The 20,398-nt window shown below is 39.2% G+C and overlaps 1 protein-coding gene across 4 annotated transcripts in view; it reads right to left on the reverse strand.

The window, feature by feature from the left end:
* ide (insulin-degrading enzyme) overlaps positions 1–20,398 on the reverse strand; it is a 129,212-nt gene that overhangs the window by 64,802 nt on the left and 44,012 nt on the right. For all 4 annotated transcript variants that reach the window (XM_048608724.1, XM_020511533.2, XM_020511525.2 and 1 more), the window contains exons 7-14: positions 18,935–19,097; positions 17,257–17,349; positions 16,611–16,702; positions 15,460–15,540; positions 13,923–14,026; positions 12,813–12,915; positions 4,666–4,788; positions 1,970–2,052 (exon numbers count right to left, since the gene is read on the reverse strand). In XM_048608724.1, the coding sequence (XP_048464681.1) occupies positions 1,970–2,052; positions 4,666–4,788; positions 12,813–12,915; positions 13,923–14,026; positions 15,460–15,540; positions 16,611–16,702; positions 17,257–17,349; positions 18,935–19,097 (842 nt within the window). The remainder of the gene's footprint in view (positions 1–1,969; positions 2,053–4,665; positions 4,789–12,812; positions 12,916–13,922; positions 14,027–15,459; positions 15,541–16,610; positions 16,703–17,256; positions 17,350–18,934; positions 19,098–20,398) is intronic.

Raw genomic sequence — 20,398 nt, forward strand, 5'->3', positions numbered from 1 at the left:
AGTGTAATGCCAACTGCATGGGTTCAATTCCCATACTGGCTGAGGTTATCGTAAAGGACTTTCTTTCTCCACCTCTCCCCTTGCATGAGGCATGGTGACCCTTGGGCTAAACCACCACCAGCTGTCTCTCTCTAATGAGAAAGTCCCAGAAGCCTATAGGGCTGCTATGGTGACTTTACCTTCACTTATTAATACAATGAAAACAAACTCAGCAATAATGAAAATCACTTATTTTCCAATGTGTTAGGTTTCTTATATTGCAAGAAAATTATTTCACTGATTGTAAACACTTTGAACATCCTGAACTTGTGAAAGGTGCTATATAAATGCAGGTGTCAGTCCTTTAAATTTGATCAACAGGTGCACAGTGTGACTAGGCATTACCACTATCATGATTCTATCTGAAACAAATTTCAAAACCAACAAAATTGACAATGGCAGGTAGCCCCTATTTATCATCTACATGCTGCCCCTCAGATCAGAACACCTGAAGTTACATGGTCGGGTACTATATGAGTTGCCAATGATATCCAGCTATAGTACACCACCTGTCTTGACTCTTCCACTGTTTATGTATTTTCAAAACTGCTTTCCCACGATCCAGTTCTAGATATAAAGTGGAGTTAAGGGGCTTTGAGAATAAGGAGATTGTAAGAGGTGTGAGCAGGAACAAGGAGATGCAAAGGAGAGAAAAGTTTTAAACCAGTCAAGAAGAGAATACTCTGCCCAGATACAAGAAAACTTCAAATAACTGAAGTAATGAATTCCTTGCTAATAATGTGGAACATCTAGTGCATGGTTGCATAAGTTCAGGACACTACACTTCGATAGCAATAGAGTGGATTCTACTGTAATGAAATGAATTGTTAAATTCAAATCTGAAATTGGGATTCCAGATACAGTAAATAGGATTGTAATAGTCTGTTTAAAATAGTTCAACTTTGTGCATGCGTGATTGCAATGCATTAGCTATACTTCTCTAGGCTGCAAGAAGTGCGCTTCGGGTGAGAATGTTTTGTAAGTAGAAGTGTGTGCCACTTACTTTAATAAAATAACTTTTGCCTGATATCCTTCATCAATCTGAATATTGTGTCATTTAGGAAAGTAACGTTTCTCTTGAATATTGTGGCTTTAAACTGAAAGGAGTGTTAATCATCGGGGATATTAATAAATTAGTGTAATTCTGCTTGGGCAAGACTCCATATACTTCATATGTCAATACAAGCTTGTTTCTTCCTACCGAACGGCATCACCCAATAAATGAGTTAATTAGAACTAAAATGTAACCCCTAAATCCAAAAATAGCCTGCAAAAATAATAAAAATGCCCTTGAGAAAATTTCAAGATCTTTAAAAATGATTATGATCCAATGGTACGCAACCTGAAGTTACAGCTACAAGCTTACACATCCATAATTTTGGAATCACTACACGTGATGTGAGTGTCCATGCATGTTGAGCCAGTTGTTTCCTCTTTTTTGACAAAATCTCTTTTCATTCTTTGCAGCTGAGTACCAAGTGCATTGTTAGTGGAGGATGCAAACATAGAAAACATGTAGTATTTGGATGGAAATTATCTTCCAAACACCACACCCACCTTTTCAACATGCACTGGAGTATGTGCTGAAACATATGCATTGAAACCACAACCTCAAAAAAAAACCACGGTGCTACCAAGTGAAACAAGCTATCAGGTTGAGTATTCCTGAAAAAACACATTTTGCTGAACATAATGTATTGCCCACCTCAGGACAATTCACAAGAAATACAAAAGTAATGGAAAAACAATATTTATAGTGAGTGACAGGAGAGTTAGTGGTAAATACCTAGAAGTTCTAAATATTTTTCAATTAGATGACAACAATTGTTAGGTAGTAAATGACTCTCCACAACGTCCTTACTGCTATTTTATGGAATACAAAGCATTATTATTTCTACTGATAGAACTCATCACCATTTGAGGAACATACCTGAAGAACTCAAAGTTCAAGCAGGCTTTTGGGAGAAAGAATTTGTCATCTTGTTTGAACCACACTTTACTCATGGCAGTGTCCTGTAAGAATACAATTCCCAATCAGAAACAATTTCAAACTTTGTATTCTGTAAAAAGTAAGCATCTTATCGTCAACTAATCTGCCAAATATTTCAATAAGTGAATTCTGAAAGATAGACTGTCAAGTGAAAAAGTGATCATGTAAACAATGGAAGTTTGTTCTGCCTCTTCAGAAATGAAACCAGTCACAGTTCAAAAAATGTTGATAGATACCATACAAAATCCTGCAGTTTTGCTCAAATAATACAAAGTCTTTTCCAACCATTAATTGGGTCACAGTTGGAAAATTATGTCCAGCTTTGGGCATTTTCACTTTTGGAATGAAATCATTGATATGTAGATTTGCAGAAGTTTCACTGACATTACACAAGCTATGAGCAGCTTCAGATACAGAGGGATTGGTGAAATTCATAGGTCTTGGAGTTGTCGTTTGGTTCGCCAAACTGACTGGTTTTCTTGCAAACATTTTGTTTCCTTTCTAGGTGACATCGTCAGTGCTGTGTAGCCACTGACAATGTCACCTAGAAGGGAGACGAAATATTTGCACGAAAACCAGCCAGCTCGGTGAACCAACCACAACCCAAGCTACAGATTTTTGTTAATTCATAGGTCTTTTCAATTTTTTGGGGGCGGGGGTTGGAGAGTACTGGGTCAGTGATTTTAACTAGAAAGTACAGAAATTTAAAAACAAATGACAAGACAGCTTCAAAGATTTCTTTTTAATCACACAAAGGGTTTTTAGCATATGGAAAGGCTTGTCTGAAACAGAATGCAAATATTACAATCCATGCAAAGTTTAAGACAACTTTAACCTTTTGGAATTTTACTAGTGCTTCATGATCTGAAAATTGCATGCTGCCTGGATAGAATCCACAATAAACCATTCATTGCATTGTTTGAGGGGCCAAATAGCCAATCATGTTTTGTTCATTTGTAAATTACTACAACATCTAATGTGTTGCTCAGAACTCTTTCTGTACACACAAGGTGATAATGTTCACCTTCTATTGTCAGAATTATTTTTTTAAACATAAACTTTTACTTAACTTTGAGCTTTTTAAACATAGTAGGCACCTCAATAACTGTCATAATTTCTAAGTAACATAAAGTATGCTTTTCTAAACATTTTTCAAACCATCAGTTGAATATTTCATTACATTTGATCCCAAAAAATGCAGTTCTTTGAAAGCTTCACCATGGAGCAAGTTTACACTTCCAGTTCAAGAGACTTTTCGCAACCGGAATATTCTCAGAATAAAGCACAGTCCGTACTCATGTCGGACCTTAAATGTTCTGCTGCAAGAATGTAACATTCAAAGCCTCAATTGTGTCCTGAATTACAAACTAACCATAAAATCTCTACTGATGAGCTATAAGGATAGAAGCTTGGACCATCCCTCTGTCAAATCATGATACATTTTACATCATTGAATTCATTAGCTCTGAAGACTTGATAGAGAAATGAGAAACATTTCATGATCTCTGACCCAATACATAAAGTCTGGAAAGAGCGTGAACTGCGTGTTGTTACCATACATAAAATCTCCTCTTTTTCTTAAATTACATTTATGATGTAATTTCGGGCAAGTTAACATCACATTAAAATGGTGATGAATATAATCTCATATCCTAATGGAGCAATTCATGCATAGTTATGGTTTACATGTACATTGCAATGCACTATACCACATAGTGGGGTGTTCGGCTCCAAGTGTAATGGTAAGGGAGTTATTTGAATATGACAAGTACCTTTAATACCTACTTTTATCCTGTTATATTAGGGTAGATAGGAGCGTAGTGGTAATACCAAATGTTCAGAAATCCACAGGCCCAAGATTATTGAGAGCAAGATTTAAATCTCACCACAGTAGCTGGCAGAATATAAATTTAATTTTGTCACACTGACTTAATAATTGCGGCCATGAAACAAACACTAACTCTTGTTTTAAAAAACCCATCCGCTTTGCTAAGGTCCTTTAGGGAAGACATGGGCCCATTCTAGTAGCCTAAAGAGAACATCAGTCATAAAAAAAAACACGTTGCCTCTCAACTGCTCATGGAAATGGCCTGGTCAGTCAGGCCCCTCAGCTCAAGCACAATTAGGGATGGGAAACTGTACACATCCTATTAAAGAATAAATAAAAATGGTTGCATATTTAACGTTGCAAGTAGTGGGGTATCCCTAAGTTCAAATGAAAAGCATAAAACCATTCATTTTGCTCATTAATGGAATGTAAGCAATGCTGGCTATGTCAACATCTCAACCACATTACCATATACCTGCAGCTAGAGGAGAGCAATCAGTAATTATTTCTAATAGCATTAGTGAAGTAAACAAATAGCTTTCATATTTGTTCATAAAAAGTAAACATTTAAGTTTGAGAAATGCAACATGAAGTCTGGCCACTGCATGTAAAACATAATTTACCCAGAGTGTCAATACTTTCTCCTTCAGCTGGGTGTATCACAGTACTATCTATCAGCTTATTCAAAGAATATTAGCAGTACTTTATGTATTAAAATAAACTAAATTATTAATTACACACATTTATGTAAATGAAATACCATCACTTGCATGCAATATTATTCAGCTCCAGGGCCAGGAACATTTACCTTAATAAGAGTTGGAAATGGTAGGGCATCATTTTCCAAAGGGAAAATCTCAAAATTTGTGGGAATGAACTCATTCTTCGCTGGCAGTTTGAACTTCCCATTTAGATCTGCATTCTGCCATTTCTGTAAAAAAGGACAAACTGATTTACTGCAAACAGAACGGATTAGTAGCTACTCCTTATGCAGCAAAGGATCCTTTCATTGTCTAAAGGATGATTTTCAGGTTGGGTAAGAGCTATAGACACAAAACAGATTCTACAATGAGACACTGTAGACACGCTCAACATTTACAGCATTATTATGCTCCAAGTCTCAGAAGATTGAGGCTAGTGATCTGGAAAGTATACCTTTGGTGGTCAAAATGTAACAGCATCCAAAAGCTTGTAAACAAGAATGGTATTTTACAAACTGTTGATCTCCTGAAAAAAATAAAATCAGACCCCGGGTGGACACAGAAGGGGTCCTAGACAGCAAGAAAACCAAAGGTGCAACCAACAGCTTTCCTGGAATTGAAAACTGGTACTTGTGTTAGGCTGCTTAAATCCAAAATGTCACAAAGGAGATTAAGAGGACACAGTATGAATCCTGGCCTCGTATGTGTAGATAACAGGCTTTCCTCGGCTGAAAACAGTGGAAAGCCAGACCTCAAAATCCATCTTCCTTCATCTCAACCTTTAAGTCTACACATTGCCACTGTCCAAGTGCCCTACTTGAAATATGCTGTGCTATGTGCAGACATTGTTTCAGGTCTAAATTGTTGATTGCATTTTAGTTCTAATAGTAGAAAGACAGGACTCAGTCCAGCCCTCTTGCTTTGTCATATGTTTTTATTGCAGAATGGTCCAGTAATTTGGTTCATTTTAAAATAATTCTGTCTTATTGAACAGTTTCACATGTCACATTTGAAGTACCAATATAACAGGTTTTGTCAATCATAACTTGCACCATCTTGGAATTCTGGGTGACACACTATTCCATTTTTTGGAGGTTTATATGGCACGTAGAAGTATTTCATTTCCAAATTCTTATCGCTTCATAAAATTCCAGTGAATTCAATCCTCAATAGTTAGGTTGAGCAAATAGTGGAGAAGATATGAGGACAGGGGTACACATGAGAATACATCAGATAGAGAGATCCAGCATCTGATTTGGCAGAAGGAAAATAAAAAGAACCATTCTACTTTATCACAATTCCTCACTAGTATTTAAACCACTCATACCAGAACTAAGCAGTGTCTAATGCTCAGTGTAAAGACAATGGCAAGGGCACGCATCATGAGATGGTGTGAAATTCAGATGGCATAAATCATGGCTTTCCTGTAGGTATTGACAGTTCCAGTCTATTAGCACAAAACCAAGTAAAGCTTTTTCCTGCAAATTAGATTCTCTTCAAATGTAGAAGTATCTCTGCTCTGCACCCACAGATGTATTACACTGATGATCAATTAACTCTGAAGTGCACTGTCTTACTTATCACCATGTTCTATCGTATGATTATAGAAAATAAGGAAAACACTGATCATAACCTTGGTCTACAGAATGAAATAATGGGGGCCTGTGAGAAAGGTGCAGTGATAATCAAGGTCAGCGCTAATCCACATACAGGCTTAACGAATCAGACTGGCGAGAGTAGTTTGGAGAATGTGTTCAGAGAGTGTTTTCAGAAAAGTTTCTTACAGCAGTATGTTCTAGAGCTAACCAGACAGCAGGATACACTAGACCTGGTAACATCCTTGGTGCAATGAGACAGGAGTAATTAATTAATGGGCTTTATAGTAAAAGCACCACTAGGCAGCAGTGATTTTGAATTTTGCATTCAGTTTGAGGAAGAATGGATCTAAGACCAGAGTTTTAAACTTTTAAAAAAAAAGGACAACTGAGGGCATGAAGATTTGGCTGGCTGGAATACTAGGTGAAGGGATAGGTTGGTAGAAATATAGGTTTAAAGAGATATTTCAGAATACTCATGAAATATACATTCCAGTGAAGACAGACAGATTTTAAGGGAAATATGTACCATGTGTGGCTAAGTAAGGAAGTTACAAGTAGTATAAGTTCTGCAAATGTGTGTGGCAGGTAAAAAGATTGTCAGAATACACTGAACAGCAAAGAATAACAGATTGATAAAAGACAGCGAGAAATAAGAATGAGAGAAAGTTACCTAGAAATTTTAAAAAATAGTAGGAATGAATTGAGTGAGTACTGGGCACCTGGAGAGTTTCGAGAATTAATAATGGAAAACAGGGCATGGCAGATGAGTTAAATGCTCATTTTGATCTGACTTTCACTCCCTACAATGAAGAAATATCCCAGAATAGCTGACAGAATGTGAAACGGAGCGAGGAATTTAAAGCAATTACAATCACCAAGGAAGGGGCACTGAGAAAGTTGTTGGAACTAAAATCTGACAGATCTGCTCGCCTCGATAGACTTCATCTGAGGATTTAAAAAGTTGCTGCTGAGATAGTCAATGCATTGGTTTTGATTATTCAAAATTCCATTGGTTCTGGAAAAGGCACCATCGGACTGAAAATTAACAAATATGATTCCTCTATTCAAGAAAGGAAGGACACAAAGTCAGCAGCTATAGACCAGATAGCCTAACATCTGTCATAGGGAAAATAATGAAATCTATTATTAACGAAGTCTTAATAAGATACTTAGAAAATCTTATGCAATCAAGCAGAGTAAATATTTCTTGAGAAAGAGAAATTATATTTAACTAATTTTTCAGAGTTCTTTATTTAAGTAACAAGCAATGTATACAAAGGGACATCTGCTGCATGCAGATTTGCAGAAGGCATTTGACAAGGTGCCACATTAAAAGATAATGACACAAAATAAGAGCTCATGGCATAGGAAGCTATTAGCATAGATAGAGATTGGTTTAGTAATAGGAAATAAAGTATGGGGATAAATGGATCATTTTCAAGTTGATGGGATGTGTTAATTCATGTACCACAGGATCAGTGCTGAGCTTAAATTATTTAATAAAAATAATTATGTAAATTACTTGGTTGAAGGGACCAAAATGAATGGTTGTCAAGTTTCCCGATAACATAAAGACAAGCACCAGAGTAAGTCATGAAAAGAGAATAAGGAGTTTCCAAAGGGATACAGATTGGTTAAGGGAGTGGGCAAAAATTAGGCAGAAGGAGCATATCGTGGGAAAATGTGAAGTAGGGGTGCTTTGCTACACTTCTGGTCTCCAATTTAATGAAAGAATGTAAGTGCCTTAGAAGCAGTTCAGGTAAGGTTCATCTTAACTGATCAACCACACTTCCATCCCTCTCACCCCAATTATAGAGTCATAGAGGTAGAGATATAGAGCACGGAAACAGACCCTTCGGTCCAACTTGTCCATGCCAACCAAATATCCTACATAAATCTAGTCCCAGTTGCGAGCATTTGGCTCATATCCCTATAAACCCTTCCTATTCATATACCCATGCAGATGCCTTTTAAATGCTGTAATCGTATCAGCCTCCAACACTTCTTCTAGCAGCTCAATCCATATACACACAACCCTCAGCATTAACATGTTGTCCCTCAGGTCCCTTTTAAATCTTTCCCCTCCTCACCTTAAACCTATATCCTCTAGGTTTAAACTCTGGGGAGATGACCTTGCCGACTGACCCTATCCATGCCCCTCATGATTCTATAAACCTCTGTAATACCACCCCTTGGCCTCCGATACTCCACGGAAGATAGCCCCAGCCTATTCAGCCTCTCCCTATAGCTTAAACTCTCCAACACTGGCAACATCCCTGTAAATCTTTTCTGAACCCTTTCTAGTTTCACAATAATCTTCTTACAGCAGAGAGGCCAGAATTGCATGCAACACTCAAAGTGGTTGAACCAATGTCCTCTACAGTCACAACATAACCTTCCAACTCCTATACTCAATGCACTGACCAGTAAAGGCAAGTGTACCAAACAACTTCTTCACTATCTTATTTGTGACTTCACTTTCAAGGAACTATGAACCTGTACTCCAAGGTCTCTTTGTTCAGCAACACTCCTCAGGACCTTACCATAAAGTGTATAAGTCCTGCCCTGATCTGCCTTTCTAAAATGCAGCACCTCAATTCCAGATACCTTAAGAAAAAAGAAGTAGGGACGTGAGACAGGGTGGGAGCTGCAGGATGTTTCCCTTTATGGAAGGGGATAGAACAGGGGGTATAATTGAAAAAGAAGGGTTCTCCCATTTATGATGGGAAGAGGAGGAAGTTCTTCTCTAAGAGTCGTGGTGGGGTCATTGAATATTTTTAACGTAGAGGTGGAGAGATCCTTGACTATTAAATGAGTCAAAGGTGATCACTGGTTGGCAGGAATTTGGATTGGAGACCATAATCACATCAGCCATCATCTTACTGAATGGCAGACCAGGCTATCACTACCAAATGGTGTACTGTTCCTAACTTGCATGTTGTGTCTACATGTAAAATCCATGGGTTTAATGTGTCACACCCAAATCCCATCAAAACTGATTTCTGAGACTGTAAAATTTACACTAAATTAGCTAGCTTTAATGCAGACTCTCCACATAGTTTATAAGATCAAAGTACAAGTGCTCATCAAAATACAAGTGCTGCATTAAACAAAAATAAAAGGCAGATCTTAACAATCTGATTTCTGTAAAGTAAAAAAATTGCACAGAAGTTCATTCTGGGTTCCTCTCAAGTTAACACAAAACAAGGGTAACATAAAGCCATGACTGTATAGGATAAAAGTTTCTACATCCAATGGCATAGTGGTATTATCGCTAGACTATTAATCCAGAAACCCAGCTAATGTTCTGGGGACCGGGTTCAAATCCGGGCAGATGGTGGAATTTGAAATCAGTAATAAAAAAATGAATTAAGAATCCACTGATCACCATGAAATCATTGCCGACTGTCGGAAAACCCATCTGGTTCACTAAAGTCCTTCTGGGAAAGAAATCTGCCACCCTCACCTGGTCTGGCCTACATGTGACTCCAGACCCACAGCAATGTGGTTGACTCTCAATTGCCCTCAGAAATGGCCTAGCAAGCCACTCAGTTGTACCAATTCCTACAAAGTCTCAAAGAAATGAAACCAGATGGATCACCTGGCATTGAACTAGGCGCTGGTAAAGACAACAGCGGAAACAGCCCTGTCGACACTGCAAAGTCCTCCTCACTAATATCTGGGAGTTAGTGCCAAAATTGGGAAAGCTGTCTCACAGACTAGTCAAGCAACAGCCTGACACAGTCATAATTACAGAACCATACCTTACAGACAATTTCCCAGACACCATCACCACCATCCCTGGATATGTTCTGTCTCACTGGCAGGACAGACCCAGCGGAGGTGGTGGCACAGTGGTATACAGTCAGGAGGGTGTTGCTCTAGGAGTCCTCAACATTGACTCCAGACCAATGAAGACTCATGGCGTGAGGTTAAACATGGCAAGGAAACCTTCTGCTGATTACCACATACCATCTTCCCTCAGCCGATGAATCAGTACTCCTCCATGGTGAATAACACTTAAAGGAAGCACTGAGGATGGCAAGGGTTCAAAATGTACTCTGGGTGGGGGATTTCAGTGTCCACCACCAAGAGTGGCTCGGCTGCAGTACTACTGACCGAGCTGGTTGAGACCTAAAGGAAATAGCTACTACACTGGGTCTGCAGCAGGTGGTGAGGGAACCAACGAGAGGGGAAAAACATACCTGACCTTATCTTTACCAATCTGCCAGCTGCAGTTGCATCAGTCCATGACAGTATCGGTAAGAGTGACAATCACACAGTCCTTGTGGAGACCAAGTCCTGCCTTTACATTGAGAATAACTTCCATCGTGTTGTGTAGCATTCTCACTGTGCTAAATGGGACAGACTTCGGACAGATCTAGTAACTCACAACTAGGTCTACAGCACCTCCTGGATGCCATCAACAGCAGCAGAACTGTACTCCAGCACAATCTGTAACATCATGGCCCGGCATATCCCCCACTCAACTATTACCATCAAACCAGGGGATCAACCCTGGTTCAATGGAGAGTACAGGAGGGCATGCCAGGAGCAGAACCAGGCATACCTGAAGATGAGGTATCAACCTGGTGAAGCCACCAAAAGGACTACTTGCACACCAAATAGCAAAAGCAGCAAGTTATAGACAGAGCTAAGCGATCCCATAACCAACAAATCAGGTCTAAGCTCTGCAGTCCTGCCACATCCAGTTGTGAATGTGGTGAACAATTAAACAACTCATTGGAGGAGGAGGTTGCAGCACAAATACCCCCATCCTCAATGATGGGAGAGCATAGTACATCAATGCAAAAGATAAGGCTGAAGCATTTGCAGCAATCTTCAGTCAGAAGTGCTAAGTGGATGAACCATCGCCATCGCCATCTCCACCCCCTCCAGTGGTCCCCAGCATCACAGATACCAGTCTTCAGCCAATTCCATTCACTCCATGTGATATCAAGAAATGGTTGGAGACACTGGATATTGCAAAGGCTACGGGCCCTGACAACATTCTGGCAATAGTACTAAAGACTTATGCTCTAGAACTTGCTACGCCCATAGCCACGCTGTTCCAGTGCAGTTACAACGCTGGTATCTACCCAGCAATATGGAAAATTGCCCAAGTACGTCTTGTACACAAAAAGCTGGATAAATCCAATCCGGCTAATTACCACCCCATCAGTCTACTCTCAATCATCAGTAAAGTGAAGGAAGGTGTCAACAGTACTATCAAGCAGCACCTGCTCAGCGGCACCCAGTTTGGGTTCCGCCAGGGCCACTCAGCTCCTGACCTCATTGCAGCCTTGGTTCAAACATAGACAAAAGAGCTGAATTCCAGAGGTGAGGTGAAGTGAAGTGAAAGTGACAGCCCTTGACATCAAGGCTGCATTTGACTGACTGTGGCATTAAGGAGCCTTAGCAAAACTGGAATCAATGGGTATCGGGCGAAAACTCTCCAGTGGTGGAGTCATACCTGACACATAGGAAGATGGTCATGGTTGTTGGAGGTCAATCATCTCAGCTCCAGGCCATCTCTGCAGGAGTTCCTCAGCCCAACCACCTTCAGCTGCTTCATCAATGACCTTCCCTCCATAAGATCAGAAGGAGGGGGGGGCTGGGGATGTCCACCAATGACTGCACAATGTTCAGCACCATTCATGACTCCTCAGATACTGAAGCAGTCCATATTCACATGCAACAAGATCTGGACAATATCCAGGCTTGGGCTAACAAGTAGCAAGTGACATTCGCACCACACAAATGCCAAGCTATCATCATCACCAAAAAGAGACAATCTAACCACCAACCCTTGACATTTAATGGTGTTACCATCACTGAATCCCCCACTATCAACATCCTGGGGGTTATCATTGACCAGAAACTCAACTGGACTCACCACATTAACAGAGTGGCTACAAGAGCAGGTCAGAAGCTAGGAATACTATAGTGAGTAATTCACCTCCTGACTCCTCAAAACCTACCCACCATCTACAAGATACAAGTCAACAGTGTGATGGAATACTCCGCACTTGCATGGACGAGTGCAGCCCCAATAACACTCAAGAAGCTTGACACCACCCAGGTCAAAGCAGCCCACTTGATTGGCACTACATCCACTCCCTCCACCACCGATGCTCAGTCGCAGATGCCCACATCCCACAAATGAATAGAAAAAAAAGTTTTGTGCAACTGCAAGAGAAAATTGTCCAAAGTAAACTATTTAACAGATCAGTGCATTTCAAATACTATTTAACGCGCGATGAAACCAAAACAAATTGCCGAAGAAACCCAGCAGGTCTGGCAATGTCTGTGGAGACAAAGGAAAGTTAACATTTTGGGTGCAGTGACACTTCTTCAGAATAACTTGCTCCAGAGATGCTGATTAAAATTTCCAGGATCTGCAGTTCTTTATTTTTGTTCCTCGAACAGGGAAATGGCTCCAAACTAGTAATATTAGACTCGAAGCATTAACTCTGCTTTCTCTCCACAGATTGCCAGACCAACCGATTTTCTCCAGCAACTTCTGTTTTTATTTCTGATTTCCAGCATCTGCAATTCTTTGCTTTATTTTAGTGTGTCCTACAAAAACCAAAGGAAACAAACTTCAACTAAAACAATGGACGTTATCTCCACTTTTGAAGGTTCACATTTCCCACCTGGATGACATCAGCACCAATGGCTTCCTGTTTGTATTGTGTGCCGTACCATTTCTCTGTTCTGTCGGTTTGTCCTTCAAATGATTTAGAAACCACTGCCACACTGTCAAGGGGAAGAACAGTAGAAATGAAAGAACTGACACTGATTCAGATGCAACATAATCTGAAATTTGATGCGAGTATGTAATGTCCACAATGAACCATGCAAACTCAGGAGCAAATAGTGGAGATGGAAATAGTTTAATGAAATTAGAACATCACTGCTGTCTACAGCTCAAAATGCATGGATGCAGCAGGTGAATTAGCTCCCAAAATCCCAAAACTATCTGGGAGAATTCTCTCATCAGGTGACCAATCTAGAGAAAAGTCACATATGCAAAAAGATAGAATCTGAGAGGAGCTGCTCCTGCAACCAGAAATTCGGTCTCTCCCATGCTGCTCCAATCGCAGATTTCTTCTTTTCTTCTCTTGCTGCTGCTCAATAGTCAGAGTCTATGATGTGAGGAGGAGCAAGGGAGGCAGTGATTGGTTGGCCCTACCCATGAAGGAGATTTCCAGATCGGAGCAAGCCTAGTGGAGTCTTCACTTAGACCACTTGATCAATGGGAGTGCCTGTGAGGGCTATTGTTGGATTCTAGGTACAGTGACGAAATTGGGGGAACTTACAGAACTGCCGGCTATCCTAGTGTCATTCCTCCCAAAAGAATGTGATCTTCTTTTGCTTGTGACGCAATTGAACGTATTTGATTTGTTTCCTATTTTTAAGGCATAAGCATGAACAAGCTGGGCACTGAATATACAAGGCTTGGCTAGAACCTACTTCATCAATCATCTATCTGCCGTCAGCAACTAATCTGGTTCCCTCATTCACTTTTTGGGTTGCAACTTAAAACCTGATGATCTTCAGATTGGGGGCTACAGTTAACAACAAGTGACAACACTGGGTCCCATGGCTGCTGAGGGAGCGTTCTGGAACAGGGGTTGGTATGTATCTAGAGGTTGGAATATAACATGTAACTGCTGATTCAGTAACACAAAAAGGCCCATTTTTTACTTCTCACTTTTCGGTCAAAAGAAAAAAACAGCAAAAAAAATACAACAGCAACTCACCGCACAGATTCTGGTCTTAGTTTTTCCAACACCATCTGAATTAAGTCAGCCCTAAACTCTTCCAGCAGGTATTCAGCTGCAAGCACTTCGTGAATGGGATAGTACTGGGTGATTAAAGAAAGTAATATGACTATACAAAAGACATTAACATAATGAATTATGGGCTGTGTAAACCCATCTTCAAAAGCAATGAGCTAACAAATAAACAGCCATTGGTGACAAATTTGCACAGTACATCCCAAAATACTGGTAAAAGCTTCAGATTTTTGTGCAACAGAATTTGACTTTTTCTATTGCCTTACAGTGCTTATATTCTTGAACAAATAATGCTGAGACTTTACAATGGGCAGCATTAGCACAAAGGCTATCCAAGAGCTATAATAGAAGCACCTCCACAGATTACAACTGTTAAGCTACACATGGTATACTGAGGATTTGCATTAAATATTATGATTTACTCTATCTTGTTTAAGGCTAGATGTTTGGTTGTGAGCACAGAGATTTGAACAAGAGAAACAAAAGTTCTCCTCTCCAGTTTCTCTATGTCACTGACAACGTTCTGGCTGTACTCTTACTGCTGCCTGAGTTGATTAGTACATTAGCATGACTAGGCACTGTCCATCTACAATCATCATTTATAATATCTTATCTTTAGAAGCACCTATGTCTCTCATCTATGGCCCCTCTTTTTAAGTGTAATTTTAGAGGCTCTGAGCACACTGTCTCAACAATTTCAACAAACCATGTGTGGAAACAGACCCTCACTATATGATCTGTATTCTTGGATACAACCTCAGCTTTGCCTTTCTGAAGGTCATCTCCTATGTACTTATAATCCAACCAACACAACAAATCTTGTTTGGATGTTATTATTAATAGAATTCTCCACAGCTAAGTCAGATTGTCAGGTACAAGATTTACCGACCTGTGTACAGGTGTGCATGGACTAGGCAACATACCTTTCCAGTTAAAAAAGCAGTTTGTGTTACTTTACGAGCTGTTATAATTTCAATTTATAACACGTTTGCTCCCAATAGTGATCGTAATCATTTTGTTTCATCCAAAACACAGGCCAAAATACAGCAGATCAATGCTAAACCTTTGCTTTAAGAGAAAAACATTTATAAACATCGGAATACTTAAGCCTAACTATCAACTCTCTTTGCTCCCCATCCTATAAAGGCTCCGATGGAATCACTTCTACAAGCTGCTTGGGAATAACTTGTTTCGTAAATCAATATTCAGCAAAAACTGTGTTAATTAAATTGCAACTAAGTGTCAGGGATAATGAAAATGATCACACATAAGGACTACTTTGGAGTTATCGATTCTCAATGGGCATTGAGGCTGTCAACTGTCAGGGATAAACAGATTTAAAATATCGAGTCAAGGGAGTTACACTTTGAAAGTAAATTCTCTTTTCTCTTGCCTCTTTCTTCCTTCATGGTGATAGCTGGTCAATCTTATAACAAGTTTTTAAAATGTACACTAGAGAACAATGTTAAAACATAGCAGCAAACATGAAATATTTACATACATGTAATGAGCCAGCAAGTTTTGAAGTGTAGCCGCGTGGTCGTTCTTTATCTTTGAACCTAAATGCCATAGCATTCAAATCCTAAATTTTAAACAATAAAAAGTCAGTTATATTATCTAGTGAACATTCACAGCTTCATTTTACTTCAGTTGTTTGGAAACAAATATAGTGATTAAAGTCCATGAGTTCAATTGTTTACATATCAAAAGGAGGTACTTAACAGTAAAGAAATGCCACCTCAATGCTCAGGTTAAAGTATGAGCGAGAATAAAAATTCCCTGCAGTGCCGCAGTGATTCAGTTAAAAATTGCATGGGTCATTTTATAGATATTTTCTAATCAACTTGTTCAACAATATTATTACACAACTCTGAAACAGGTTGGATGTGAAGCGGTGTCTCCTGATTCAGAGGTAGGGACACTACCACTGCACCACAAAAGCCCTATGAGTCTGTTTCTTTTAGATATCCAGGAATGGTTTCACACACAATTGACCTTTATCCCCTCCATCACCAAATCTTCAAGGCTTTTTTTTTGCTTTCTATTAACCACCACCAGTAAATCATCTGCGTTTCCAATTGAATACTGGGCTTGGATTTACTTACACCTCCCCCCCTCACCCACCGGATCAGTTTCATATTTTTCTTCTTTACTGGATCTGCTTCATAGATATTTGCCAATCAACCTTTCAGAAATGCTGTCACACAGCTCTGGAGCAAATGAGATTTGAACCAGACCTTTGACCCAGGAGTAGGGACATCACCACTGCACCACAAGAGCCCCATGGGTCTGTTTCTTTTTAAAGTATATCCATCTTAAATGCTTTTAAATGTGCGCATCTACAATATTGCTAGCATATCCCTGTCTCTCTGGTTGCCAGAGGTGGAAGTTCTAAACCCATTACCAAATCCTATTAGTGATACTATTTATATACCCAATGTGAAATGCTGACAGTACAAAGGGCATCAGATTGCAACTTCTGATCAATATTAAATCACTTAATTATTTTGTTCTTTCAAACTGCTTATCGGACACGTGTCTATGTCTTTTCCCTCTGGTTACTTTTGGCAAAATTTCATGGATCCACCTCGAACATTTTTGTAAATCAGGCTAAGTGTTCAAGTGAGATCAAGAAAAAATTTTGTTCATTACCTTGCACTCCTGAAAAACCCACTCTTGTGGTCCTTCTGTACGCAGTTTATTAATATACTGGAACATGTGTAGAATTATATCATCAACATGCACTGCATACAAAAAAAAAAGCAATAAAAAGAAAAATTGCATATTAGGATCAAATGAAATATGCTTTCTGTAAGCTTAAAAAAATACAAATGAAACACAGGCCTAGTTGTTTCCTTGCAAGATACTGAACGGATACTCCTGCTTGATTGGTGATATTTCAAATCATAACTCCATTACAAGCCTCAAATACTCTCATTTTGCCACCATCTGCCAGCCAATAAAAGGCCATCCTAACAGCAACAAGATATTAGAAACTCTACCCTGACATCCTGCAAAGCACTAAATACTTAAGCAAGTTTCTAAAAACACTGCAAACTTTGGCGTACTGTTCACATCAACTTCAGTTTTAGTTCTGCCAGCTTTGATGTCACCTGCATTCCAAAAGAGTTGCTGCTTGGAACAGACTTAACATTTCCACAGCAACTTTATTAAAAGCTGGAAAATCATATGTGACTGAACTTTTGACATATATTACTCATATTCACAATCTAGTACAAAACAAAATTTAAAGAACATAAATATCACAGTTGCTCTTAAAAATGTATGCTTTACTTACCAAGTCCTTCCTCAGTAAGATCTACATTAATGATGAAAAACATAAAACCTTTAGCGCCTTCTTTTTGCCCTCCAACAAGAGTGTTTACCCAACCTGGAAAAGACCACAGAAAAAGTTAGCACATCTTTTTACTTTAAAAATCCAAACATTTTAGAAGAACTTAAAACATGACCTAGAGTTTTCAAGTTGATTTGATTTCAAGTAACAACTGCTTCTCTCTTCACAGATAATGCCAGATCTGCTGAGTTTCTCCAGCATTTTCCGTTTTAACTCAAGAAGTGATTTTTGGGAGTGACCAGAATAGAACACTGGATATTCTGAGCAAGAGGAAGTTCGTGTGCATACAGAAGGACCACAAGAATGGGTTTTTCAGGAGTGCAAGGTAATGAACAAAATTTTTTCTTAATCTCACTTGAACACTTAGCCGGATTTACAAAAATGTTCGCGGTGGATCCATGAAATTTTGCCAAAAGTAGCAGTGCATACTTCAACAGTTAGAAATAGTTAACAAAATTGTGCTTCAGGACAACAAACCCCACAAGTACTAATACAATAAACAACGTTATTGTACTAGGTAAAGTTACGGCAGGGAATATTGATGTGCTTCAGCAAAGTACCCTATTACATTGATATTAGATCATAATAGACAGGAGCAGAATTAGGCCATTCAGCCATCGAGTATGCTTCACCATTCGATCATGTCTGATATGTTTCTCAACCTCATTCTCCTGTCTTCTCCCCGTAACGTTTGATCCCCTTACTAATCAAGAACCTCTCTCTTTCGGTCTTAAATACACTCAATAACTTGGCCTCCACAACCCTCTGTGACAATGAATTCCTCAGATTCACCACCCTCTGAAGGTTGTTCCTTCGCTCTGGGGCTGTGCCTGCGGGTCCTAGTCTCTCCTACTAGTGGGAGCATCTTCTCCACATCCATTCTACCCAGGCCACCCTACAGCACAGTACAATGACGTAATAATTTATTATAAAGTATTGCACGACAGAATGTAATAGCTCAACTACTGAAGCATTAACAAACAACACAATATTACAGAGCAATGGAGTTCGAACTGCATTATAGTCACATGGTTAGCTCTTGCACTTGACAAGACTTCCGAAGATGAAAATAAACAGTCAAATACCAAATAATTCACCAAGGCACATTTATGCATCAACTGGCAGCCCAGCATGAACAGGCATTCACAGCTAACTTCTCTCCTTTTGGTTGTGGATGGGTCGATGAATAAAGAGAGGAAGAGGAAGAGGATTAACAGAATAACATAGGTATAATGCCAGATCTTTAAAGTGCAGACAGAAAATGAGACATGGTTCACTGTATCCAAATCTCTAAATTTTATTTGGGCAATATGTATAATTTCCATTTCAAATGTCACCAAACATTTTAGTGAATAACCCAATTTGTACCAGGAGTCACATAGAAATCAGGGGTTTGAAAATAAAGACCAGACAGCTCCTTGAAAAAGGGAGTGGCGGATAAAGAAAAATGAATACAAATGGACAAAAAGACAATGCTCTGACATGGCCAAATGGCATCCCTGGCAGCTGACAAGGGAGCTTCAACAATACATAGAAACTTAGGGAAAGAGAGAGCACAGAATTAATAGAGGAAGGAAAATAACACTGCTGTCTGTTTCCCACAAACAACATTCATAATTACCTTTAGCTTTCAGTTCTGACAGAAGACTCCCTGGTCCTTCATGACCGATCAAATGTCCGAGGTAGTGACCTGGATTTGATTTGTAATACTTCTGAAGGTCTGGTATGGGAAAAGTGACATAAAGATTCCGGATGTCTTTGATAGGTACCACCTTATACAGTTGCTGTAAAGCAATTAACCAGTTCTTATTATTTATTTTTATTTACACTTCAATTCACCTAGATTTATATTTTAAAAAGTGAACTGCAATTAACTTCTCGTATGTAAACAGCTGTCAAGTTAATTCACAGCTTGAATTTGTTTCACTTGTACAAGCTTTACATATAAAATATAAATCCTACTTTTTTCATGCAAATGCCTTTAAGTTATCATTTCCATGAGAAGGTATTCATTGCTTTCCAATAAGTAGTTTTGTTGCATTTACTTAAGCACCTCTTAACTGAACAGTGGTGACAAATACTTGTCAAAACTCAAGACTGCAACGGCTGAGCGCGCACACTATTAAAGTTCATAATTAACCTTTTTGTAATGGACTTCAATCCTACAGGTGAAGCTATTTTACTCATGATGACAATGTGCAATTACTGGCATTTAAATTTATTCTGCAGCATCACAGCAATATTTCTTCACTTTCTTCAATATGTCAATGAAGGGATGATGGGGGTTGGAAGGCAGGGCAGGGGGTTAGAATGGAGTATTGGTGAAAGTGAAGCAAGGAACAAAAAACACGTGCAAAAAGGTTTCATTGATTTAACTTTCAAAGAAGCCCATCCTCAGCTTGTTTGTGGCCCTTTTTTGCAAGACTTTGTAATTCAAATTGTCTATTAATTTTCAGCTTTGACCTCATGTTGAGTAAACAAAGTCTTCAGGTGGTCTGTTGATTCTGCGAGCAGGGTTACAAACAGGGTGCCTCTTCAATCAATCAGACTGAAGAGTCCTCGCAAGCGTGCAGTGTTAAGTAAAAATTAGACTTAATTCATGTATAGAAAGCAAAATAAGGATCTAAAAAGATGGAGAGAGAGAGTGGACAAGGAAGAAAAAGTAGAAAATATACAGTTTAAACTCCAGAATGAATTAATTTCTGAAGGAATGAGATTCGGCACTTCTAAAACTATGGACAATGGTACGATCCAAATATTGATGCTAGAAATCTGAAATGAATCAGAAAATGTCCGAAATACTCAACCCAGGCAGTATCTGTGGAAAAACAGCTTTCATTTAATGCCTGTGACCTTTCTTCCAATAGAACAGTGGAAAGTTAAAAGGCTACATTTATTGTGATTGCCACCAGTAGATGGCGCAAAGATCACACATATGCTCTCTAACAACCCAACATCATGGACAGAATAGAAGGAAATGGCATGGCTAGAAATGTAAATCAAAGGTGTCAGCCCTACCTGAAGCAGAGTAGACCACACTCTGAAAGCAGGCAGTTGGTGATAGCAGCTGGAGAGGGCATCTGTA

Source organism: Rhincodon typus, chromosome 20 (assembly GCF_021869965.1).
Source record: "Rhincodon typus isolate 14 chromosome 20, sRhiTyp1.1, whole genome shotgun sequence".
Taxonomy (NCBI): domain Eukaryota; kingdom Metazoa; phylum Chordata; class Chondrichthyes; order Orectolobiformes; family Rhincodontidae; genus Rhincodon; species Rhincodon typus.